Genomic DNA, 25,607 nt, shown 5'->3' with positions numbered 1-25,607 from the left:
TTGTCTCAGGGTCTGTACCTCAAGGCCTGTAAGACAGACAAATCCTGGCTTGAGTTTGTAGTATAGTCTCAACTATCATTCAAAGCAACAACTTATGAAAAGATGAAGGAGGAAATTCAAGAGCCACATTGCTACATTTTGCCAAAGCATCCAGTGCACATTGTCAGTCTCATCATGCAGGTTTTCACTACTCATCGTGAGAAGAACCAAGATACATGACATTATGGAACATCAGTGGCTCAAGGGCAGTGAAGAGTTTTCAAAACCCACCCTGTTCCTAGAAACACTTCCCAACAAGCCAAACCCCAGTGTTACGGCAGCCATGTTTCTTTTACATATGAACAACCTGTACCTCTGTGAGGAGGTGGACGGCCAGTTTCATCTGAGCAAAGTTTGCTGTGCCAAGGGTCTTGAGGATCTTGTAATGATCCATGATGACATCCTCTTCAGAGTGTCTGTCCTGAGGATCCAGCTGCATCATCGCCTCCTCTGCCCTGCTTCCATTCATTGTCTCTCTCAGTTCCATCTCACAACACTAGATATAAAAAAATCAAAAGCAATTCTGTTACCTTTTTGTTGTTATATTAAATTACTATGGCTGTAAACTACATACAGCAGAGTTGATTTTGGCTTCCAGAGGGAGCATGCATAATGGTAGGTAAGTGTGGTCAAAGATGGAAAAAGCAAAAAGCTAAGAGGTCATATGTTAGCCATATAGAAGAGCAAAGAAGGTGAGGGTATAAATGCTCAAAGCTCTGGTGCATGAGAATTGTCTGTATTCTGTCAATCATCTTTTAAAAAATGCTGATTGGCCTGGCAGGAAGTATATGTGGGAAAACCAGACAGGAAGTAGAGGCAGGGCAATGAGAACAGGAGAATTCTGGGAAGGAGAAAACCCTTTCCTCCGCAGTCCTGCCCAGATCATGGAAGAAGCAGGATGTGACCTGCCCTGCTGAAAAAGGTACCAAGCCATGTTGCTAACATAAATAAGAATAATTGGTTAATATAAGCTACAAGAGCTAATACAAAGCTTGAGCTAATGGGCCAATCTATAACTTATGGAGACCTCTGTGTGATTTTCTTTGGTTTCTTGGTAGCAGCAATTTCTCAGGTCTGCTCTGCTTGCTAGAAGCAAGCAAACACTCTCATTTAAGAGAGGCTTCCTGACTCAGATTTAGCTGCAAAATCTTGCAGCTCTTTTAAAAGGTCCTGCCACAAAACACTTAAATGTTGTTGATGAAAAGTTGACCACATGCTTTTTGGTTTTCAGAAAAAATAGCTGCAATGTTTTAAAATGCTGGCTTTCTGGGCCATCCTGCCAGGGCAAATTCTGATTCTTTCAGGCAGGAGTTCTAACTATGAAGCATTTGAATGTGGTTTGCTAGCACACTGCGGCAGCTTGCTTGCTGATAGGGACCTTGAAATGCCATAGAGTTGTGGCAATAAACATGGCTCTGGCTGGTACCTCTGCCATGAGGCTGGAAAGCTAAGGAACGGGCTGGATCCAGCCATCAAAGTTATGGCTTTAATCCTACCCATATTGCTTAGTAAATTAAAGACTTTTGTAGTCAGAAAAAGAGAGATATACAATAAAGAGAAATTCAAAGGAAAAAAACCTATCAACAGTTTACTGTATGTTAATAAAATATGCAGGCTTGAAAAAAATGGTTAAAGCCCTTAAAATAAGAAAGATAGTAGTTGGGTGTGGCAGTACACACTTTTAATCCCAACACTTGAGAAGCAGAGGTAGATGGACCTCTGTGTGTTCAAGGTGTGGTAGCACATGCCTTTAATCCCAAAGCTTGGGAGGCAAAGGCAGACAGATCTCTGTGAATTCAAGGTGTGGTGTCAGACATCTTTAATCCCAGCACTTGGGAGGCAGAGACAAGCAGATCTCTGTGAGTACAAGGACAGCCTGGTCTACAGAGTGAGTTCCAGGACAAAGATACACAGAAATCCTGTTCTCAAAAAGCCAAAAATTAAAAAATAAAAGAAATAGTTTAAAATAAAGCTGCATAAAAATGGAAAATACACAGAGAATCTTGATACTGTATGCTATTATGCTCTCTTTGAACTATTTTAATGCTGAGGAAGGAGCAACAGCTGCTAAAAGATACTTGTTTATAAATGCTGCTAAACTCATTCAAGACAGGTATTTTGAAAATAAGGTACCTTGACTTCAAAAGTCAAAAGGTATGTTACTTTGGAGAAGAGATTTTGCTTTTGTTTCCACAGGAAATGAGAGGCTGTGGATTCATTCTGAGTTAAAAAAAAATTAGGTTTGATCAAGGAAGACCACCTGAGAAATCTCTGGCATGAACAGATGGCCCAGAATGGATTCAAAATGCTGCCTGAGATGATCAAGCCTCACAGGATACTCCACTCAGGACTTGATCATAACTCTAAATTTTCTTTAGGTTTCCATAAGATTATGAGTGTCCCCAGCCAACTGGAAGTAGCCTGGAATACTACACCCACATTCCCAAAAGAAATGGACTATGGGTATTTTCTTTTGTTTAAAAAAAAGAGGGGGGGGGGGAGTATGAACGGGTACCGTCACATTAGAAATCAGTTTGTAGAGTCCTCAGAATCAAAGTATAGAACTGCTATACAACTCAAGTAGCTCACTTTTGGGCATCTTCTCAAAGGATTCCGTCCCTACATAGATTTACCTGTACTTCTATGTTCATTGCAGCTCTGCTTACAGCAGGGGGAAGATGGAACAAGCCTAAGTGTCCAGTGGATGGATGGAAAATTGAATTTTATTTATTGGCAAAGAAATATAAGAAATAATAAAATTTACAAGAGAATTAATGTCTCTATAAAATATTACACCATTTTATGCTATCTCAATCCAGTACAATTAGGTCCTGCCAGATGCAACCTGCCACCTACCACCATCCAATTCTACTGCTAGATACCAAGCCTTGTTAGAACCTCTCCCTCTGCCATAAGCACCTTGAGTACACTGCCATGTATCAAGTCCTAAATGACCTGAACTCAACTGCTCTATATACCCTATGAAGTATCAGGCCCTGGAAAACACCCCCGGATCCCCTCAAAAATGGTGAGCTATCACTCCTGGCTACACCCTCCTTCACAACACCCTACATATGCTGGTGGTTGCCATACCCTGGATGATAACCCCCATCAACTCCCTACACACACTGGAACACGTTATGCCCTCCTGGGCTCCTCTCCATATACATAGAGTATCAGACCCTGCTGGATAGTTTCTGCCTCCACATACACACTGCTGGGCATCAGAACCTGGAAGACATCATCCTCTCCTGGTGCTGCCAAGCAGAATATACTACGAAGTGTTATTCACTGCTGCACACTGACCTCCACAAACGCTGTGAGATGTAAAGCTCCGTGGGATACTCTATCATGTTACCTCTTAACACATATTCAGTTAGGTTCAGATTCTACTTTTCAGCCTAGCATTGCCCAACATCAACTTGTAAGTGTAAGGCCTTTCTAGGTACTCCCGTCCTGCTCTCAACGCTCTTACACTGCTACATATAAGGTCCTGCCCTCCATAATGTATCAGAAAGCATGTCCTCCTGAACACCCTGATCGCTGGAGATGACCCACATAAACTGCTACATTAAGACCCTGATGGACAAAAACCTGGCCTGCTACATCATGTATACCGCCATGTATCAGGCCCTGCTGGACACTCAAGTGCACTCTTAGGTTTAAGGCTCTCCTGGGTACCACCACACTGTGGCTATTTCACTACAAGACTAGGAATCGTGTGGGATGCATGTGGGGTGGGGGAGTAGGACCTGATCCACAGAGGTTTGGAGGTGGTGATATGGAGGCTTCTACCGGTAGAGTCTCATGAAGAGCAGTGCATGTTGAGAGTCCCCAGGAGCGTATGTAGCAGAGCAGGATACCTAGCACATTATGTATGGTGGAAGGGGTGTGCAGCTGGAATGGATATGCAGAACTGTTTTTGCAGCTACAGTGGAGAAAGGTCCAGAAGGGTCTAATACCTAATTGAGTATGTGGGCACACCCATTATGTGCCATCCTGGATGCACTGCTAGGCATCAGACCTGGCTGGACATCCCATAGTTGACACCCCCCCCACAGTTTTAACTCTCCCAGGCCTTTGGACTCAAGATAGCTTTTAGCTCAAGACTGGGTAGGTACAGGGCTGTCCTTAACTGCTGGACCATTTTCATAGTAACACATTATGATCTTGGGGATTCTGGAAGCCCAGTTCTAGTGCCCACCTCCAGCCTAAGCCTATGGATTAGGGCCACCATGAATTTGCCAAGGTTTCTGTGTGACCTACATAGCAGTGTGCTGTCATCTTTCATAGTGAAGAGCAGGGATGCCTCAAACTCTGTCTATTCATGACCGTTTTCATCCAAGAAAATTTCTCTCCACCCAGGTCTACCTAATATAAAGATATCAATCAACTGTGTACTGATAGTAAATCTTAAAACATTTACTATAGATTTAATTAGACTATAAAACATTATTGTGTATGTGTCTACCATTCAGTAAGGACAAGTGCAGTTTGCACACTGTTGGGATGAACGTCGTTATTCACTCTCGTGTAATACATTAATTAGATCTTGGCTGAATGGTTACTGTAGAACCTCCTCAGTGTTTTCCGAACTTGGTAGGCATTTTGATTTCATAATAGCCAGTGTTGAGAACACTTTCCATCTTACCCTCTACCCCAGCTTTTCTCAACCTATGGGTTGTGACCCCAAAAGCAGTCGCACATAAGATATACTGCATATCAGATGTTTACATCATGTTTCATAACAGTAGCAAAATTGCAATTATGAGGTAGCAACGAAATAATTTGATGTTTGGGGGCGGGGTCACCACATCATGAGGAATTGTATTAAAGGATCACAGTGTTAGGAAGTTTGAGAACTACTACTCTGGCCAAATTTCATTCAAGGTTTGTTTTTTTTTTTAACAAAATTCTTGTTTTAAGCCTATGTCTCTTGAAAGCTGGCAAGTTCTCAAACCGCTAAAAGAAGCAGGTGGCTGATGTGTTTTTGCTTCAGTGGAGCATGGTTTACAAACTCAGTATAGTGTTTCAGAATGTAGATTCGAAGGGACACTCCTGAAACTGTATCCAGGCCCTCTGGGAAGCTTATTTTCCATCATAAAATCATCTGTAGCCATCAACATTCACAAGGACCATTTCCTGCCCTGTTCCTATGGTAACGTCAGTAAAATGTGAATACCTTTACCCTTAAACAGAGATGCATCACAATTGCTTTGTTGAAGTAACATGTCCAAATTGACAGGTTTGGGAGCCGTGGAGATGACTCAGTGGTTAAGAATGTTTCCTCTTGCAGTGAACCTGTATTCAATCCCCAAATCTACATGATGACCACAACTGTTTATAACTCTAGTTGAGGGAGAGCATCTGGTACCCACTTTTGACCTCTGACAGGCATACATGTAAGCAAAACACTCATCCACATAAACACAATTTAAAATATCTAATTTAAAAAAGAATCAGCGAGTCCCTTTTTAAAAATTTATTCTTCTTTCATACAATATATCCCAGGCACAGTTTCCCCTGTTATCCAATAGCACAGTTTTAAGAGCCATGGATCATTATGAAAACAATAAAGAAAAGAAGATTCCTGCTCAGTTAAAAGTATAACAAGGTCACCTTTCAGTTCACTCCAGCTACGCACGTAGTAATCAGCTTCTGAAATTGGAGCCTGTGTTTTTGCAGAGGCTTGGAAACAAATGGCTGCTGACCACACAGCTTTGCACAAAGTTCCCTATTTTCATAGCACCCTGCTACATAACCTCTTCAGAGTCCTCAGAGAGATGAGAGAATATTATCCATCCAGCAAGCAAAAACTGGATACTTTAAAAGGAGTGTTTAAACAGGAATATTAAATAAGCATATAAAGGAATAAAATCACAAATGGAGATCTGGAGGCAAAACTCAGGGCATCAATAAAGCGTAACAAGAAATTGAGGACAGATTGAAAAAGAGGATGAAAGCGTTTTCAGATACAGCAAACGAGAGATAGTTTATGAGATGTTTGCGGGAAAGTTTCCAAGTCTGAGAAACAGAAATGTGTGTTGAGAAACGGCCCATCACATACTCAGGGCAGAGACTAGAAAAAGACTCAGAGTGAGGAAAATTCTTCAATTTTTTAAAGATGTTGGACACCGCAAGAAGGTGCATAAGCCATGACTTTTTATGATGTAAACTTGGAATTCACTAAGAAAAGGTTTTTTAACATAGATTGGGCAGAGGCACTAAGGAGGAGAGAGGGGCAGGGGTGGGCATGGTACACACTCGGGCTCCTCAAGGGAGAGCACTTGTCCTTTTAGACAACCAGCTCCTTGAAGCCATGACTATCTGCAGTCCTGTTGGTCCCTGACTCCAGCAGCTGACAGAGACCCACCCAGTAGTGAACAGTTTCTTGTCTGCCATGTTCCTCAGAAAGAATGCTAGTGGCTGGAGAAAAATCCAACCTCCAACCTTCAGAAAGTCAGTGCAGGTTCTTTACATGTGAGATGGGGACTGGGGAGGGAAGAAGTGTGCCCTGAATTCTGTGGACAGAGGTCAGAAAGGTGGGGGAGGCGGCAGGAGCAGGCACAGCCCTGGGGAGCAGTCACAATGAATACTCATGTTGTGTCACTCACCCCGCCCTCCTTAAAGCCTCCTCACTACAGACCCACGCAGGTCACATGACTTCAGCCTTCCCAATCAGATGAGCTCTCCCGGCTTGGCTGGCTTGATTGGTCAGGTTCTGCGCATGTGACCAATTTGGTCGTGAATCAGGACTCATAGTTGGAAGTTGGGCTTAGATAGCTGAGACAGTTGGCGTCCATCTTGTATTTAAAGCAGAGCTTTCGGTACAAGGACGCCAGTGGCGAAGACAGTGTGCAGAGTCACACATTTCGGAGAGGCGTTTTCTGTTTTCCTCATCCAACACCCAGGTACAGTCTTGCCTGTTGGCATTTTGTAATGAGCATGGAAACAGATCCCTCTGAAAAAATAAAAAAAGGAATCTGTAGTGTAGGTAAAGTAGGAACGCTGTAGTATACGGATAATAATATAGTATAAGGATAAGCATAATATAGAAAATATATAAGTATAATTTAGAAAATAGAAAATTAAGTAACTAAACTGTGAAGTAGCAAATTATTTTTTTATATTTATTTATTTATTATGTATACAATATTCTGTCTGTGTGTATGTCTGCAGGCCAGAAGAGGTCACCAGACCTCATTACAGATGGTTGTGAGCCACCATGTGGTTGCTGGGAATTGAACTCAGGACCTTTGGAAGAGCAGGCAATGCTCTTAAACCACTGAGCCATCTCTCCAGCCCGAAGTAGCAAATTATTAAGGAGGAATATTAAGGGAACATTTTTCCCACTTGGAGGCTGTCACACCCATCTGGCCCTGCCAGAGGGGAAAGCTGCAGCCAGTAACCTTGGAATGACAGTAATCTTGTCACACGAGAAGGACCCCACCCTCCTGTGTTAGGTCGATACTGATAGCCTAGGACTTCTGGCTATTAGAGGGATCGGACGGGAGGCCGTTTCCCATGGGCATAAAAAGAGAGGGCAGAAGCAAGGCAGTTACCTCACTTTCGTGATGGCCCTGGCATGTTGCTGAGCCTCGTGGTGGGAACCTCCAAACGCCTGCCTTCTGAGAGTACAGCCATGTCTCCTGAAAGTAGAGCTTGCTTCCTGAGAGCAGAGCCTCGTAACAGCACCATGGCAGAGCAGATGGAACGCTTTGCCTCTTGGGAGCAGACCCCAGAGCAGACCATCGCCAGACCATACAGATTACGTGGTCAAGAGTTGAGCTTCCTGCGGTCGGGCATACAGTCTGAAGAAACCCAAAAGTCCCTTTCAGGACTGAAGACATCTTTTTAAAAAAAAAAATCAATTTATTTATTTATTTATTCATTCATTCATTCATTTATTATGTATACAATATTTTGTCTACATGTATGCCTGCAGGCCAGAAGAGGGCACCAGACCTTATTACAGATGGTTGTGAGCCACCATGTGGTTGCTGGGAATTGAACTCAGGACCTTTGGAAGAGCAGGCAATACTCTTAACCACTGAACCCTCTCTCTAGCCCAGGACTGAAGAAATCTTACAGAGCATATCAAGTCATAAAATGCCATTTAAAGATTAGGAAATGTTATTTGATAAGTTTTATTAAGGTTAAGAAAGGTTTTATAATTGGTAAAATTAGGAAATGTTAATTGATGAGTTGTATTAAGGTTAAGAAATGCTTTATAGATAATTGGTATGTCAAATGGAGGTTAGGAATTGGTTTTATGCATTAGGATTAGTAGGATTAATAATAGTGATATGGAATTATTTATGTGTTGTCTATTGCATGAGTGCTAAGAGTGTGAACCCCCTTAATGCATTGGCTATAGAAGCTACTAGTAAAGAATCATTATAAAGACAATTCTCTTGCTTGTTCTGGTTACTCATCGCTCTCTGGGGAGAACCTTGAGCTGAGAAAAGTCACAGTGACTAAAGTAACTAAACCCAACAGCTCATGACACATTTGCCATTACACTGCTGGCATGTATCCTTCACTCTGATTGTTTCATGGTTTGTCAAAGCCTCATTGGGTTGGGTTTTATGTTACTGGCTACTGCTCCTACAGGCTACCTAGGTCACTTCTTCCATATACCTCTCCTCTCCCCTTTCTCTCTCTCTCTCTCCTCTCTCCCTCCACCCCCTCTCATTTTCTCCCCACCTCTGATTATGACACTGGCTAGTCACATGATACACAATCACCTCCAGCTTCTGAGAATTGTCTACATTTTATTCTTCTTTATGGTGAGCATGTGAATTTTCTGTGGATTCTGTTTATACGCAGTATCCCTTATCAGTCTGAGTGTGTGGAACCATCCCTGAATTGATGAGCCCTGGATGAACTCACTCCATTGTGACCTGGATGGCCTGTCTCATGTGTTGCTGAAATTGGTGTGAAATACTGAGTATTCACACTTAAGATTTTCAAGCCAAGCCTCATGGAGGAAATAGATTTATAATTGTTCCTATTTATGGCATCTTTATTAGGTTTTGGTATCAGGGTGGTCTGGTTTTGAAGAAGCAGTTTGGAAGCATTCTGTCCCTTTCAATGGACTAGTCCAAGGATCATTTCTTCAGTATGTCTTATAGGCTTTCTCCACATTTCATTGTGGCACTGGAATTTTCTTCTGTTTAGGGATTTTTTTCATTATCTTTTCAACATTATTATTGATCTACTAATATGTTTTACAAATTGTTGCTTCAATTTTGATAGACTGTGTGTGCCTAGAAATGTGCCCACTTATTCCAGATTCTCCAGTTCACTAAAGTATGTTTTCAAAACATTTCCTAGCAGTCCTGGATTTCCCTTCAGAAAAGAGCAGACCCCCCCACACACAGAGATATCACCTGATGCCATAACAATAAAGATGACAATGGGACATAAAAATGCAATAAGACTAGGAAACATAAACCCTCATATCAAGGCTGGATGAGGCAATCCAGTAGCAGAAAAGGGTCCCAAGAGCAGGGAAAAGACTCAGAGACACCTTCACCCCCACTGTTAGGAGTCCCATAAAAACCCCAAGCTAAACAAACACAGCACATTTATAGAAGATCTAGAATAGCCCCATGCAGGCTCTGTGCTTGCTGCTTCAGTTTCTGTGAGCTCCTACGAGCACTGCTTAGTTGACTCTGTGGGCTGTGTTTTCCTGGTATCCTCAACCCTTCTGGTTCCTACAATCCTTCTTCCCCCTCTTCCTCGGGGTTCCCTGAGCTCCACCTAATGTTTGGCTGTGGGTCTCTGCCTCTGCTCCCATCAACTGTGGGAGGAAGTCTCTCTGATGATGACTTGGCTAAACTCAGTCTATGAGTATAGCAGAATATCATTAGGAATCATTTCATTCTCTTTTCTTTTGCCAGTCATGTTTGGTTCTATCCTAGGTCTCTGGGAGATCCAGCTTTCTGGGATCCAGGCAGTGTCAGGGCCTGAGCTCCTTCTCTTGGTGAGGGTCTTAAGTTAGACCAGCCACTGGTTGACCACTCCCACAAGCTCTGAGCCGCCATTACCCAGCACATCTTACAGGCAGGATAGGTTGTAGATTGAAGGGTTTGTGGCTGGGTTGATGTCCCAGTTCCACTACTGGGAACCTTACCAGGTTACACAGATGGACAATTCAGGTTCTGTATCCTTCATTACTAGGAGTCCTCACTAGGGTCACCCTCATAGGTTCCAGGTAGTTTCTCTGGACGAGTTTTCCCCATCGCCCACCAAATGCCCCCAGTTCCAATCATGTCTCCAGTACTGTCTCCCATCTCTCCCTCCCCAACTTGATTTGTCCTGTTCTCATCCTCACCTGCCCCAGGTCCACCCACAGAAGCCTTTTTATTTCCCATTCCTAGAGAGATCCATGTACCCCTTCACTAGAGCCCCCTCTTGCTACTTAGCCTCTCTGGGTCTGTGGATTATAGCATGGTTATCTTTTACTTAACAGCTAATATCCACTTATAGGTGAATATATATTATGTTTGAGTTTCTGAATCTGGGTTGCCTTGTTCAGGATGATTTTTTCTAGTTCCATCCCTTTGCCTGCAAGTTTCATGATGTCATTTTTAACAGCTGAGTAATAATTTATTGTATAAGTATACCACATTTTCTTTATTCATTCTTTGGTTTAGGGGTGTCTAGGTAGTTTCAGTTTCTGACTATTATGCACAAAGCTGCAATGAACATAGTTGAGCAAGAGTGACCTTGTGGAAGGATTCTGAACAGCTGCTGTATGGATTTCCATAGTGATAATGAAGTTTGCACTCCCAGAAGCAATGGAGGAGTGTTCCCCTGAGCAAGGGCATCTTAACAGTGGCTACATCACTGAAGGAAATGATTCCTTTCCAACCAATGGTACCTTCCAGTAGTCCCTCAGAAGGCCGTGGGGTCTCATAGACCCCTCCCCTACCAATGATAAAGAGTTGAGGAGCCCATGCTTGTGTGGATGACTGCATGAAGTGAATTCATGAGTGTGAAAGCCATGCCATGTCCAGAGGCATCTCTTTGCCTCTTTGACTGCATTCCTGGAGTCTTGGAGGGGGTGATAGAACTGTCTGAGTTAGGGCTGAGCACCCCACCATCTATCTCTTAATCTCATCACTTTGGCTGCAGCAGTAGGAAGCTTCACTGATGGTTGGCTACAGCATCAATCTATGAATCTATGAATGTCAACGTGTGTATTTAGAAGGTCACCTGACAACATGAAATCAACAACAGCAGCAGGTTCCCCCTGGGCCCATGACCTTCCCTACTAAGGGTTCTTGACCGGTTTTCAGAATCAAACATGAGTTCCCTCCACTCAGAAAGTGGTTGTTAACCCCATACCAGTTAAGCCAGTTTCACTAGAGAGCATGTCTTGCTTGGGAAGTCATTATTGTAGCTCCTGGGTTCACAGCTGGGTCAGACTGTTGGTGACTCTTCTCCCCCAGCAGTCTGCAGAGCATCCTTTGACACTGTGGAGAGTCGCCCATGGGGAGAAAACATGCAGCTCATCTTCAACTTGATTTCTGTACGTTCTGCGACCAAGTGAGTGGTGTCCAGTAGTAGGATCTCACCACCAAGGTGGTGAACAACCAAGAACAGTGGCTATGGTCTGTATTGTTTTGAGAGTTTTGGGGTTTCCTTGACTGACAGTATCTGACACTGGGATATTTAATTAACCTATGGCTATTAGAAGGAAATGTATTCATTCATTGAGGACACTATCATACAAATTTCCCTTTTAGATTGTAATTTTTAATAAGCTCATATGATCATGTTTTCACATGCGTTTTTCATATATCCTTAGTTTTGGCTACTGCTCCCATGTCTAGCAGTCCCTTCTTCCCCCTTCATGTCTCATATGTTCTGCTATCCCCTTCCCCTTAAGGCCTCTTTCATGACTCCATCCATCTAATGGTCCCTTTATCTTTCTGGCCATCACTAGCATTAAATGTTAAACAAGTAACTTTAAAAATGTATTGCTGAAATTGACCTGTAGGAGACTTCTCATGGCATCTGTCTCTCCCAGTGTGATATTTTACGGAGCCATCCATTCACCTGTAAATTTCATTCATCCACTGGACACTGAGGCTTATTCCATCTCCCCCCTGCTATAAGCAGAGCAGCAGTGAACGTGGAAGTACAGGTAAATCTATGTAGGGACGGAGTTCTTTGGGGAGATGCCCCAAAGTGGGATACTTTAATTGTATAGCTGTTCTATACAAAGATTTTGAGGACTCTATAAATTGATTTCTATGGTGGCCACACCCATTCATATTCCCACATACTCGTTCATACTCCCACACATGCGTACATACTCCCACACATGCATTCATATTCCCACACACCTGTTTGTACTCCCACATACCAGTTCATACTCCCATACAACAGTTCATACTCCCACATACATGTTCATACTCCCACACATGCGTACATACTCCCACACACTCATTCACGCTCCCATATACTTGTTCATACTCCCACACACCTGTTTGTACTCCCACATACCAGTTCATACTCCCACACACCCACTCATACTCCCACACATTCGTTCATGCTCCCATACACCCGTTCAAACTCCCACACACCCGTTCACACTCACATACACCCATTCACACTCCCAGACACCCGTTCACACTCCCACACACCCGTTCATAGTCCCACACACCTGCTTGTACTCCCACACACCTGCTTGTACTCCCACGCTCCCATTCGTACTCCCACTCACAGTGAATAAAGGTTCCTCTTCCCTAAATCCTTGCTGGCTCCTGGCATTTCTACTGATTTGTATTTCTAATAATACTCATTCTGATTGCAGTGCAATGAAATTTCAAATCTCCTTTAAATTTGCATTTCCATGGTGGCAAAGGATGATAAACACTTAAAATGTTTATTAACCACTTGTTTTGAGCACTTGCTGCTAAGTTCCTTAGGCTGTTTTGATCAGATTGTTTATATCTCTGATTGTTTTATGAGGGAATTTACTGATATGAACTTCCCCCTTAAAAAATGTCCTTCATAGGCTCACATATTTGAACACTTGATCCCCAGTTGGTGGAACTGTTTGAGATTATTGAACATTTAGGAGTTCAGCCTTGCTAGAGTCCATCCCTTGGGGTGAGCTTTGAGCATTTATAACCTCCCCTGCTTTGCTCTTCTGTGTGGCTAACATATGACCTCTTAGCTTTTTGCTTCTTCCATCTTTGACCACATCTTGTCTGCCATTATGGATGCTCCTCTGGAAGCCAAAATCAACTCTGCTGTATGTAGTTTACAGCCATAGTAATTTAATATAACAATAAAAATGTAACAGAACTGCTTTTGATTTTTTTTGCATCTAGTGTTGTGAGTTGGTACTGAGAGAGACAATGGATGGAAGCAGGGCAGAGGAGGTGATGATGCAGCAGGATCCTCAGGACAGATGCTCTGAAGAGAATGTCATCATGGATCACTACAAGATCCTCAAGACCCTCGGCACAGGAAACTTTGCTCAGGTGAAACTGGCCATCCACCTCCTCACAGAGGTACCAGTTGCTCTGAAGATGCTAGAAAAGGATAAAACAAATTCTAAAATAATTGGAAATGAGGTAGAGATTATGAAATTCCTCGATCACCCTAATATAATCAAATTGTTCCATGTCATGGAAACCACTGAACACATCTACTTGGTTTTGGAATATGCCTCTGGGGGTGATCTGTCTAGTCGTATCTTAGAAGTAGGCTATATGCCGGAAGTGGAGGTCCGGCACATATTCACACAACTGGTGTGTGCCGTTAAATACTGCCACGAGAACGATATTGCACATAGGGACATCAAACCAGAAAACATTCTGATGGATGCAAATAAGAATGTTAAGCTGTGTGATTTTGGCTTAGCCGTCAATGTGAGTACTGAGCCAGAGTCAAGAGTGTTCTGTGGCACCCTTCCCTATTGTGCCCCAGAGCTCTTCAGCAGCCAAGGCTATGATCCCAGGGCACTGGACATCTGGAGCATGGGAGTGGTTCTATATATCATGATGACAAAGCACTACCCTTTCAGAGCAAAAACTTATGAACAGATGCAGATAGAAATGCAGGAGCCACATTACTACATTCCACCAAAGATCCCAGGACACATTGCCAGTCTCATCATAAAGTTGTTCACTACTGATCCTAGGCAGAGACCCAAGATACATAATATTATGGAATATCCGTGGCTCAAGGGCAGTGAAGAATTTTTAAAACCTAACCTGTCCCTAGAAACACTCCCCAACAAGCCCGACCCCAGTATTATGACAGCCATGTGGGGCATGGGCTATAGCCCCAAGGACATTAGGGACTCTCTACGTGATAACAACTTTGACAACATAATGGCAACTTACTTACTATTACAACATCAGTCGCCCTGTGTGGACAACACCAACCATAATGGTAAGCACATGCAGCCCAATATTGGCATGGCACCCGCAGATCCTCCCACCTGCCATTACTTCCTGAAGAGCATGGGGAGTGAGCCTGACAATTCCACCTCTGCCCTGCCAGCAAAATATCCATCTCATGATGATGAAAAACAGAAAGACAGAAAAAATCACAGCATGCCTGCCGTCCACAGCTGCCAGCACAAAAGCCAACTTCACTCCACAGGTGTGCAGTGTTCTTCTTTGCAGCATGGCCATGAGCAGCTCCTGAGCAGCAGGGCTTCCAAGGGCCTGTCCTGTGGTCCTGTGGAGCATGTCCATGAATACCACCTGTGCAGCAGCCTGCAGAAGAGGGACATTGTTACCAAGAGCATGTCCTGTGGTCCTGTGGAGCATGTCCATGAATACCACCTGTGCAGCAGCCTACTAAAGAGAAGCAGGGCTTCCAAGGACCTGTCCTGTGGTCCTTTGCAGCATGGCCATGAGCATCTTCTGAGTAGCAGGGCTTTCAAGAGCGTGCCCTGTGGTCCTGTGCTGCATGCCCATGAATACCACCTGTGCAACAGCCTGCAGAAGTGGGACATTGTTCCCAAGAGCATGTCCTGTGGTCCTGTGCTGCATGGTCATAAATACCACCTGTGTAGCAGCCTGCAGAAGAGGGACATTCTTCCCAAGAGTATGTCAGGTGGTCCTGTGCTGCATGGCCATGAATACCACCTGTGCAGCAGCCTGCAGAAGAGGGACATTGTTCCCAAGAGTATATCAGGTGGTCCTGTGCTGCATGGCCATGAATACCACCTGTGCAGGAGCCTGCAGAAGAGGGACGTTGTTCCCAAGAGCATGTCCTGTGGTCCTGTGGAGCACAACCAAGACGAACACCTTCTGAGCATCACCTTACAGGAGAGAAGCAGGGCTTTCAAGAGCTTGTCCTGTGGTCCCATGCAGCCCAACCATGATGAGCAGCTCCTGAGAAGGAGCCTGCAGAAGAGAAGCAGGGCTTCCAAGAGTGTGTTCTGTGGCCCTGTGCAGCATGACCTTGAGCAGCACCTGGATATTCTTTCTGAAAACCTCATCACCCAGGTGGAGGCCCAGAATGAAAATCCCCCTAAGAGCGGCTCATTCCTCCAGCATACACCATCTTCGAGGAGCTCCGAAGAGGGACTTGAGAATGTGACCACCACAGATGCTCATCAGGACAAGAACTTGACCCCCCAGAAAACATCGGGACCAAACCTCACCAGTGCCCAACCCCAGAGAGTGACCATAGCCTCTCCTCGCCGATGGGGTGGATGGAAGCAGGTGAAGAGGAGACTAGTGAAGGGCTTACGAAGATTATGCTGCTGTTTGCCAGCTGAGAGGAGAAGCTGTACTTTCCAGAGAAGAGTGGCTCCACAGGAAGGAGGGGACAATCGAGTCGCATAAAACAACGTGTAAGGGAAACAGGGGAGTACCACAAACCAGGTAAGGGGGACCAAGATGCACTTCTGTATTTTATTTAATTTATGCATTTCTAACATCCTTTGGTAACTGGCACGTGGCAGTTGCACTTGCTTCTGGAATATTCACCTTAACATATGTCCTGTGGTTCTGTGCAGCCTCACCATGAGCAACTCTTGAGTAGCAGTTTGTAGAAGAGAAGCACAGCTTCCAAGGGGCTGTCCAGTGGTCCTCTGCAACATGGCCTTGGTGAGCAGCTCCTGAGTAGCAGGCTGCAGAAGAGAAGCAGGGCTTCCCAGAATGTATCCTGTGGTCCTGCACAGCATGACCATGGTATCTCTTGAGTAGGAGCTTGCAGAAGAGAAACGTGGCTTCCAAGAGCATTTCCTCTGGCCTTGTGCGGGATAACCATGATGAGCATATCCTGAGAGGCTGCTTGCAGAAGAAATGCATGGCTTCCAAGAGCATGCCCTGTTGTTCTGTACGGCATGACCATGACAAGAAGTTGAGCAGCACCCTGCAGAAAATATTCAGGGCTTCCAAGAATGTATCTTGTGGTTCTGTGAAGGTTGACCATGATGAGCAGCTATTGAGAAAGAGCTTGCAGAAGAGAAACGTAGCTTCCAAGAGCATGTCCTGTGGTCCTGTGCAGAACAACCATGATGAACAGCTACTGAGCATCAGCTTGCAAAAGAGATGGGTGGCTTCAAAGAGCCTTTCCAGTGTCCTGTAGAGTATGACCATGATGACAGCTGAGAGGAACCTGCAGAGAAGCAGGGCTTCCAAGATCGTGTCCTGTGGTCCTTGCGGCATGACCATGAGCAGCTCCTGATCAGGAACCTGCAGAAGAGAAGCATGGCATCCAAAGCATGGCCTGTGGTCTTGGACAGCATGACTGTGAGCAGTTCCAGAGTAGCGGCCTGCAAAGAAGCATGGCTTCAAAGATTGTGACTTGTGGTCCTGTGCAATGTGACCTTGATGAGCAGCTCTTAAAGAGGAGCTTGCAGAAGAGAAATGGAGCTTCCAAGAGTGTGTCCTGTTGTCCTGTGCAGCACAACCATGAGGAGAATCTGAGCATCAGGTTTCAGAAAGAAGGGATTCCAAGAACATGTCCTGTGGTCTTTTGCGGCATGGCCATGAACAGATCATAAGCAGTAGCCTGCAGAGGAGAAACAGGGTTTCCAAGAGTGTTTCTTGTGGTCCTGTGCAGCCCAAACATGAAGAACAGCTCCTGAGCAACAGCTTGCAGAAGTGTGGTGTGGATTCCAAGAGTGTGTCCTGTGATCCCATGAAGCCCAACCATGATGAGCAGCTCCAGAGGAACAGCTTGCAGTAGAGATGCATGGCTTCCAAGACCGTGTCCTGTGGTCCTGTACAATATGACTGTTGTAAGAAGCTGAGTGGCAGCCTGCAGAAGAGAAACAGGGCTTCCAAGAACATGTCCTGTGGTCCTGGGCAAAATGCCTGTGAGTAGCTCCACAGTAGCAGCCTGCAAATGTCAAGCAGGGCTTCCCAGAATGTGTCCTGTGGCCTGTGTAGCATGGCCATAAGCAGATCCTGAGGAGCAGCCTGCAGAAGAGAAACAGGGTTTCCAAGAGTGTGTCCTGTGGTCCTGTGTAGCACAACCAGGAGGAGAATCTGAGCAGCAGCCTGCAGAAGAGAAACATTGTTTCCAAGAGCTTGTCCCATGGTCGTGTGCAGATCAACTATGATGAGCAAGTGATCAGCAGCCTACATTAGAGAAACAGTGCTTCTAAGAGCATGTCCTGTGGTCCTGTGCAGCCTTACCATGATCAGCTTTTGAGAAGCATTCTACAGAAGAGAAACAGGGCCTCCAAGAGCCTGTCCTGTGGTCCTGTGCAGCACAAGGATGACAAACACCTCCTGAGAAGCTGCTTACAGAAGAGAAGGGCTCCCAAGAGCATGTCCTGTGGTCCTGTACAGCCCAACCATGATGAGCAGCTCCTGAGTGGCAGCCTGAAGAAGAGGAGCATGGCTTCCAAGACCATGTACTGTGGTCCTATACATCATGACTGTGAGCAGCTTCTGAGAAGCAGCCTGAATAAAGAAGCATGGCTTCCAAGATCTTGTCCTTTGGTCCTGTCCAGTGTGACCTTGACGAGCAGCTCCTGAGTAGCAGCCTACAGAAGAGGAGCAGGGCTTCCCATAATGTGACCAGTGGTCCTGTACAGGATGACCATGATGAGCACCTCCTGTGAAGGAGCTTGCAGAAGAGAAACGTGGCTATCAAGAGCATGTCCTGTGGTCCCGTGCAGCACAACCACGATGAAGATCTGAGCATCACTTCCAGAAGAGAAGCAGGGCTTCCAAGAACATGTCCTGTGGTCCTGTTCAGCATGACCATGAACTCCTCCTGAGCATCAGCCTACAGAAGAGGAGCAGGGCTTCCAAGAGTGTGTCCTATGGTCCATGCAGCATGACCATGATGAGCAGCTCCTGAGTAGCAGCCTGCAGAAGAGAAGCAGAACTTCCAAAAAATATGTCTTGTAGTCCTGTGTAGTATGACCATGATGAGCAGTTTCTGAGTAGCACCTTGCAGAAGAGAACCATGGCTTCCAAGAGCATGTCCTGTGGTCCTGTGCAGCACAACCATAATAAGAAGCTGAGCAGCAGCTTAGAGAAGAGAAGCAGGGCTTCCAAGAGTGTGTTTGTGACCCTGTGCAGCATGACCTTGAGCAGTACCTGGGTATTCTTTCTTGAAACCACATCACCCAGTTGGAACCCCAGAATGAATAACCCCCTAAGAGCAGCTCATTCCTCCATCAAACACCATCTTCAAGGAGCTCTGAAGAGGGACTAGGGAACGTGACCACCACAGATGCTCATGAGGACAAGAGACAGACCCCTAGGGACATCTGAACCAAACCATACCAGTGCTCAACCCCAGAGAGTGACCATAGCCTCTCCTCACCTATGGTGTGGATGGAAGCAGTTGAAGAGGACAGTAGTGAAGGGTTATGAAGATTATTCTGCTCTTTGCTGGTATAGAAGTTTTTTTCTGTTTATGCATTGTTTTCATTGGTTAATGAATAAAGAAACTGCCTTGGCCTTTTGAGAGGGCAGAACTTAGGTAGGTAGGGAAAGCAGCTTTGAATGTTGGGAGAAGGAAGGCAGAGAGACAGAGAGCAGCCATGGATCCACCACCAGAGTAAGACATGCTGCCGAAACTTAGCCTGTGAGCCACTGCCACATGGCGATACACAGATTAATAGAAATGGGTGAAACTAAGATGTAAGCATTAGCCAATAAGAAGTTAGAGCTAATGAGCCAAGCAGTGCATTAATGAATACAGTTCTGCATGGTTATTTTGAGACTAAGCTAGCCAGGTGGCTGGGAAGAACAAGTGGCCCTCCCTTGCAACAGTTTGCCAGCACAAAGAAGAAGCTGTACTTCCAAGAGAAGAGGGGCTCCACAGGAAGGAGGGGACAATCGAGTCACATAAAACAAGGTGTAAGGGGAACAGGAAAGTCTCCCACAAAACCAGGTAAGGGGGACCAAAATGCACTTCTGTATTTTATTTAATTTATGCAGTTTCTAACATCCTTTGGTAACTGATACATGGTAATTTTACCTGCTTCTGGGATATGCACCTTAACATATGTCTCATATCCTGTGCTGCCAGCAGTTGAGGACCCAATCTCACATCACTCTTCTTAATGTGGAACCTGAGAAAGTTGATTGTAAACAGAAGTTTCTGTCCTGCCTGGTCCTGCAGCCATTCAGTTCCAAAGAAACACACAAAGGCTTATATTAATTATAAACTGTTTGGCCTATTAGCTCAGGCTTATTATCAACTAGCTCTTGCAACTTAAATTAACTCATTATTCTTATCTATGTTTAGCCACGTGACTTGTTAACTTATCTCAGTGAAGCAATTTTGTCTTGCTTCCTCAGTGTCTGAGTAGCGACTGCAGATTGAGCCTTTCCTTTTCCCAGAATTTTCCTAGTCTCATTGGCCCACCTATATTTTCTGCCTGGCTACTGGCCAATCAGCTTTTTATTAAACCAATATGAGTGACAAATCTTGGCAGGGTACAAGAGCATTATCCCACAGCAGTTGACTAGAGGTAGACAACAGAGGATGGTGACCAGAGGCTGGGGGAAAGGGCAACTGGGGGGCTGTTGGCTAAAGGGAGCAAAGATGAAGGTAGGAGTCGGGTGGGGCCTATGCACAGCAGGACCGGCACAGTCAGCAGTAAATTCCGTGGGTTTCAGCCACAAGACAGTGCCTTTCATGTGTCTTTCTGCTTTTAAGCAATGAGCCTCCATGGATGCCGAACCACAGGGTGAGTGGGGATCTGCCTGGGGTGGACTGAGACAGTTGCAGCAGGAGTCAGGCAGGACATCTCGGTGGCAGTGTGTCTACATGTCCTGCACAGAAGGCTTTGTCCAATACAGGAGGAGGTAAGTGAACTATCACAGGCTTCTCCCCAGGAAATCTCAGCCAGGAGCAATCTGGCCCAGCATTTCACAGTGTCCTGCTTGGAGTGGGATTGACTGCCTGGGTGAGAAGCACCTGTAGTCCTTACTTGGAGCAAGCATCAAAGGTACCTGATGGAGCACATCCCCCTGCCCTGCTCACCTGTCTTTTTCTCGTGTGTGAGAGGAGATGGCTTAGAACGTTGGAGCAATGATCTTCTTACCAGACAGATGGTTACTACCTCCCTACCCCAGCTGAGCCTAGGTAGGTTAGCCTGATTGAGTCCACACCCCCAAGCGGTCTTTTGTGACAAGTTATTGACACTTGTCAGGGTGGACAGTCCTACAAAAACAGTTTCAGAGACCTCCTGACACAGGTGGTGAGCTCTTTGTAGACTTTGGTGAGGCCCTTGTCCCTTTAGGGACTCAGAGTTCCTCCTTCTATATTGCCTTGACAACGGTGTTACTCGTAGTCTTGCCAAGGTAGAGTCACCTTAGGGGGATGCTGGTCTCAACCTGTCACACAATAGAAGCTGCATCTATTGGTGCTGTAGGATTTGGATTCCAGTGTGGCCAGGTTAGTGGATGTCATGTGTGGTCAGGAGGCAGATGAATTCCTGTGTTAGAACGCCTCTTGGTATTCTTCTCAGTATGGCTGAGTCCTGTGGCTCAGTTCAGAGCAAAGCCTGGGTAAACCTGAGCTTGACAGTGTCCCCAGAGTGCTGTATGTCCTTACTCCCCAGACTCCCCGGCAGGTGTTGGTTTTGCTTCCTGTTCCATGGCCTTCATCCCTTCCAGGATAGAGGACCCAGTCTCATGTCATTCTGGGCCAGTGAGTCACAAGGAGGAAGCAGCCCCTTTTGCATGGACTTAAATCAGAGTCAAGCCTGTCTTCTGTCTGTCAGGACAGTGCTGGCAAGCTGGAGAAGAATGTATGTCACTTTGGATGGCTGAAATTGTGCTCCGCTTTGTAGAGGTGAGTGGGCCTTGCCAGGCCTAGGGCATAGCAACTCCAGATGCTATTTGTTAGTAGCTGTTGAACTAATTTGAACCCCATGTCCACATTTAGGATCAGGCCTAGACAGAAACATTGATCATCATCGGGCTAGGGGTTTTAGCCACACTGTCAGCTTGTCCTGTGCAGCATGACCTTTAATAGCTCCTGAGCAGCAGCCTGCATAAGAGAAGCATGGCATGCAAGAATATGTCCTTTGGTCCTGTCCAGTGTGACCATGACGAGCAGCTCCTGAGTAGCAGCCTGCAGAAGAGAAACAGGGCTTCCCATAATGTGACCAGTGGTCCTGTACAGGGTGACCATGACGAGCATCTCCTGTGAAGGAGCTTGCAGAAGAGAAACGTGGCTATCAAGAGCATGTCCCATGGTCCCGTGCAGCACAACCATGATAAAGATCTGAGCATCACTTCCAGAAGAGAAGCAGGGCTTCCCATAATGTGACCAGTGGTCCTGTACAGGGTGACCATGATGAGCACCTCCTGTGAAGGAGCTTACAGAAGAGAAACGTGGCTATCAAGAGCATGTCCTGTGGTCCCGTGCAGCACAACCACAATGAAGATCTGAGCATCACTTCCAGAAGAGAAGCAGGGCTTCCAAGAATATGTCCTGTGGTCCTGTGCAGCATGACCATGAACTCCTCCTGAGCATCAGCCTACAGAAGAGAAGCAGGGCTTCCAAGAGTGTGTTTATGGCCCTGTACAGCATGACCTTGAGCAGTACTTGGGTATTCTTTCTGGAAACCACATCACCTAGATGGAACCCCAGAATGACCCAATCTTATGTCATTCTGGGCCAATGAGTCACAAGGAGGAAGCAGCCCCTTTTGCATGGACTTAAATCAGAGTCAAGCCTGTCTTCTGTCTGTCAGGACAGTGCCGGGGAGCTGGAGAAGAATGTGTGTCACTTTGGATGGCTGAAATTGTCTCTGTTTTGGAGAGGTGAGTGGGCCTTGCCAGGTAGGACACAGCAACCCCAGATGCTGTTCTTAGTAGCTGTGGAACTAATTTGAATGCCGTGTCCACATTTAATGTCAGCCCTAGACAGAAATGTTGATCACCATCAGGCTAGGGGTTTTAGCCAGCACTGTCAGCTTGTATGTCTTGCTGTACGAGTTGTGTGCATGTTCTCCTGGGTAGAGAGTGGCTCCTTGCATTTAAGAGTGGCCAACCACACAGTGTTGAATGCAGGGGCCAAATGTATGGGGCTCTCACTGCTGAAGATGTCACTGAGTCCTTTGGGAAAAGATAAGCTGCAGGGGTCTGATCTAACCTCACTACTGGCCTGAGTACAAAGGGAAGTATGAGGTTGCTGAGGCCAGCCTGCCTCGTCCCCAGGAACAACTGTCACTGGCCTGCCCTACAAGGGAGGACAGGGAGAAGGCATAGGTGTGACTTTGAAAGGGTCTTGAGGACAGCTCACCTTCACCCTGGCCTTCTATGCTGCAGTGGTTTGAAAAAAACAGCCACCAAAGGGATTGGCACTATTGGGAGGTGTAGCTTTGTTGGAGGAGGGGTGGCCTTGTTGGAGGAAGTGTGTCACTGTGGGGCGGGCTTTGAGGGCACATATATGCTCAAGTCACACCTAATATCTCAGATCATTTCTTGTTGCTTTCTGATCAAGACCCAGTCAGCACCATGTCTGCCTGCACACTGCCATGACCCGCCATGATGATAATGGACTGAACCTCTGAAATACAAGACACCACAGTTAAAAGCTTTTCTTTTATAAGGGTTGCCATGGTCATGGTGCTCTTCACAGCAGTAGAAACCCTAAGACATGTGCCTAGACCATCATGGAGAAAAGCTTGTACAGCCATCCTGTATCACTGCCATGAGGATCAGCCTCCAAGAGCTCAGCCTAAGGAGTCAGTGGATCTTTGACTTCTCTGAGGGAGTAAAACTTAACTTGGGGCCTGCAATGAAAGGAAACACACACGCACACGCACGCGCACGCACACGCACGCGCACGCACACGCACACACACACACATCTCCCCCGCATCTCCAACATCTCCGGATCTCCCCCAGGGTGCTGATGAATGGCAAGCCTTCAGCGGGTCAGGGAGACTGAAGAGGAGATGCAGAGCAGGTGAACTAGCGGACACAGACACAGGAGGACTTTTCTGAGGGCCAGAGGTTAGTTCTTCATTTTATTACTCTTTCTGTCACTTGATCTTCTCTATTTTTGTTTCCTTTTTGTCTCTCTTGACGTCTTCCTTCTAACTTTCCTTGTACATCTTTTCGTATGTTTTCCTTTCCTCCTTTTGGATGTTTTCCTTCTAACTAACTTTATTTTTTCTCCCTTATAGGTTATATACCCCAGAAAACTGTTTCAAGCAATGTAAAAATTACAATGTGGCTATATTCTCTTTTTCAAGAATGATTAAAATTTAAATTACAAGTTAAAAAAACACCATGTTTTCCATGTCCCTTACATGATAAGATGTTTTATGTATTACAAGTGAAAAACAAGATGTCCCAAAACCCACGTACATTCATACCCAAGCAACTCACTATCGATTAACAGTGTAAGAAATCAAGGTATTTTTCTCAGCCATTTTTTTTTTGCTGGCAGGCACCACTTTGCAGTTAAAAAGAAAGAACTAGTGCTAGAGAGATGGCTCAGAGGTTAAGAGCACTGACTGCTCTTCCAGAGGTCTTGAGTTCAATTCCCAGCAACCACATGGTGGCTCACAATCATCTGTAATGAGATCTGGTGCCCTCTTCTGGCCTGCAGGCATATACACAGACAGAATATTGTATACATAATAAATAAATTTAAAAAAGGAAAGAACCAATCATTTAATTATTTATCTCAAAAGATTATCTTGTAAAGAATATCTTATAAAGAATCTTAAAGTAATCACAAACCTAAACTTTCATAGATGAAAAACAGTTGTCTTTAAGTTCTCAGGGTGCATACCCACTCATCAACAGGATTTTTTTTTTTAATCTGAAATCTAAGGGCAGAAGTGGATACAAGAAATTAATCATCGCCTTTGGTCACCAACCAATCCTGGCAAGAAAGGCATGTCACTTCATAATATTTGGGTAGTGCGGGAGAATTATCTGTATTCTGTCAATCATGTATTTTAATAAAACGCTGATTGGCCAGGCAGGAAGTATAGGCGGGTCAATGAGAATAGGAGAAGGCTAGGGAGGAGGATGCTCCCTCCACCACTCCTGCGCAGACCACAGAAGAGGCAGGACGTAACCTGCCCAGCTGAGAAAGGTACTGAGCCGTGTGGCTAATGTAGATAAGGATAATGGGGTAATATATGTTATAAGAGCTAATAAGTAGCCAGAGCTAAAGGCCAATCAGTTTATAATCTTATGGAGTCCTGTGTGTGATTTTCCTTAGGGCTTACCGGCTGTCCAGCCCTCACTACATTTGGGCTGCTTTGTTCTTGTTCGCCAACGTTAATGAGTCCCTAACTCAACCATGTGCCTTTCTAAACTTTAGATTAGTTCCTTGGGTTTTTCACCTCAAAACTGTTAACAAAACATATGAATATAGCCTTAAGTCATTTTCATAGCTTTGTTTCAGCTATGATGTACTCTGAAACCTGTGAACACATCTCCCAATATTGAGACTGAAAGAGTTTAAGCTACTGGGACACAAGTCCTTAATCATTAACTTAAGTTACAGCCTCTACAGCCCCTCAACAGAAGCTCATGCGTTCTAGCTGTGTGATACTTCCTACTTTTATTTTTTATTCTCTGGAGCCTCTGCTTTATCAGAGGCAGGGACAACATTTTATCTACCTGTATTTACCCAGGTTAATTTTTCCACTAAACTAACCTCTTTCGTAATCCCTTACTATGTTTATTAAAAATCATCAAATTCCTATTTAAACTAACACTATTATTATATAAGATCATTGCTTCAGTTAAACAGCTTAGGAGGAAATCACCTTCACAGTAATCCACAGGAGAAAATGCCCAGTAGAATAGGATATTTCCAAGACTACATGGAGGGCAGCGGGGATCTTCCCATGCCCATTCATGCCATGTCAGATACCAGAGAAAGATGACAGTGGCACACAAGCAAAGGCACAGCAGTAGCAAGAGACATGCTGGGGCTGAGGTTGCCGGGGCCTTTGCTATTGGAGATTTACCCAGCAGAGCTTCATCCACCAGAGCTTTCCTTCCTGGTGGGCCCATGCTCTGAGGTCAATGGCTCCCTGCTGCTCCTCTGATGTGGCCTCTGGCAATTCTGTCCCTGGCCAGACAGTTCATCTGAATGGGACCAGGGTCATGAGTAGGAGGC

General features: G+C 45.2%; 1 protein-coding gene across 4 annotated transcripts; it reads left to right on the top strand.

Annotated features, from left to right (window-relative positions):
* The first annotated feature begins 6,459 nt into the window (after window positions 1-6,459).
* LOC146892080 (uncharacterized) lies at window positions 6,460-23,953 on the top strand. 4 transcript variants are annotated; one of them, XM_087896588.1, is made up of 10 exons: window positions 6,460-6,950; window positions 13,392-15,908; window positions 16,043-18,887; window positions 19,269-19,389; window positions 20,161-20,589; window positions 21,123-21,300; window positions 21,394-22,277; window positions 23,069-23,203; window positions 23,366-23,473; window positions 23,647-23,953. In XM_087896588.1, the coding sequence occupies exon 2, from the start codon at window positions 13,419-13,421 to the stop codon at window positions 15,867-15,869; it is 2,451 nt and encodes an 816-aa protein (XP_087752714.1). In that variant the 5' UTR covers window positions 6,460-6,950; window positions 13,392-13,418; the 3' UTR covers window positions 15,870-15,908; window positions 16,043-18,887; window positions 19,269-19,389; window positions 20,161-20,589; window positions 21,123-21,300; window positions 21,394-22,277; window positions 23,069-23,203; window positions 23,366-23,473; window positions 23,647-23,953. The 4 variants fall into 4 exon arrangements, with proteins under 4 accessions (XP_087752714.1, XP_087752710.1, XP_087752713.1 ...); XM_087896584.1 differs by having other exon boundaries at window positions 20,161-21,300; XM_087896586.1 differs by lacking the exon at window positions 6,460-6,950 and adding an exon at window positions 11,753-12,196 and having other exon boundaries at window positions 20,161-21,300.
* The last annotated feature ends 1,654 nt before the right edge of the window (window positions 23,954-25,607 follow it).

This window comes from Myodes glareolus, chromosome 14 (assembly GCF_982192425.1).
Source record: "Myodes glareolus chromosome 14, mMyoGla1.1, whole genome shotgun sequence".
NCBI lineage: Eukaryota > Metazoa > Chordata > Mammalia > Rodentia > Cricetidae > Myodes > Myodes glareolus.
The sequence above is the reverse complement of the archived record's forward strand: the minus strand, read 5'-3'. Positions and strand labels throughout refer to the sequence as shown.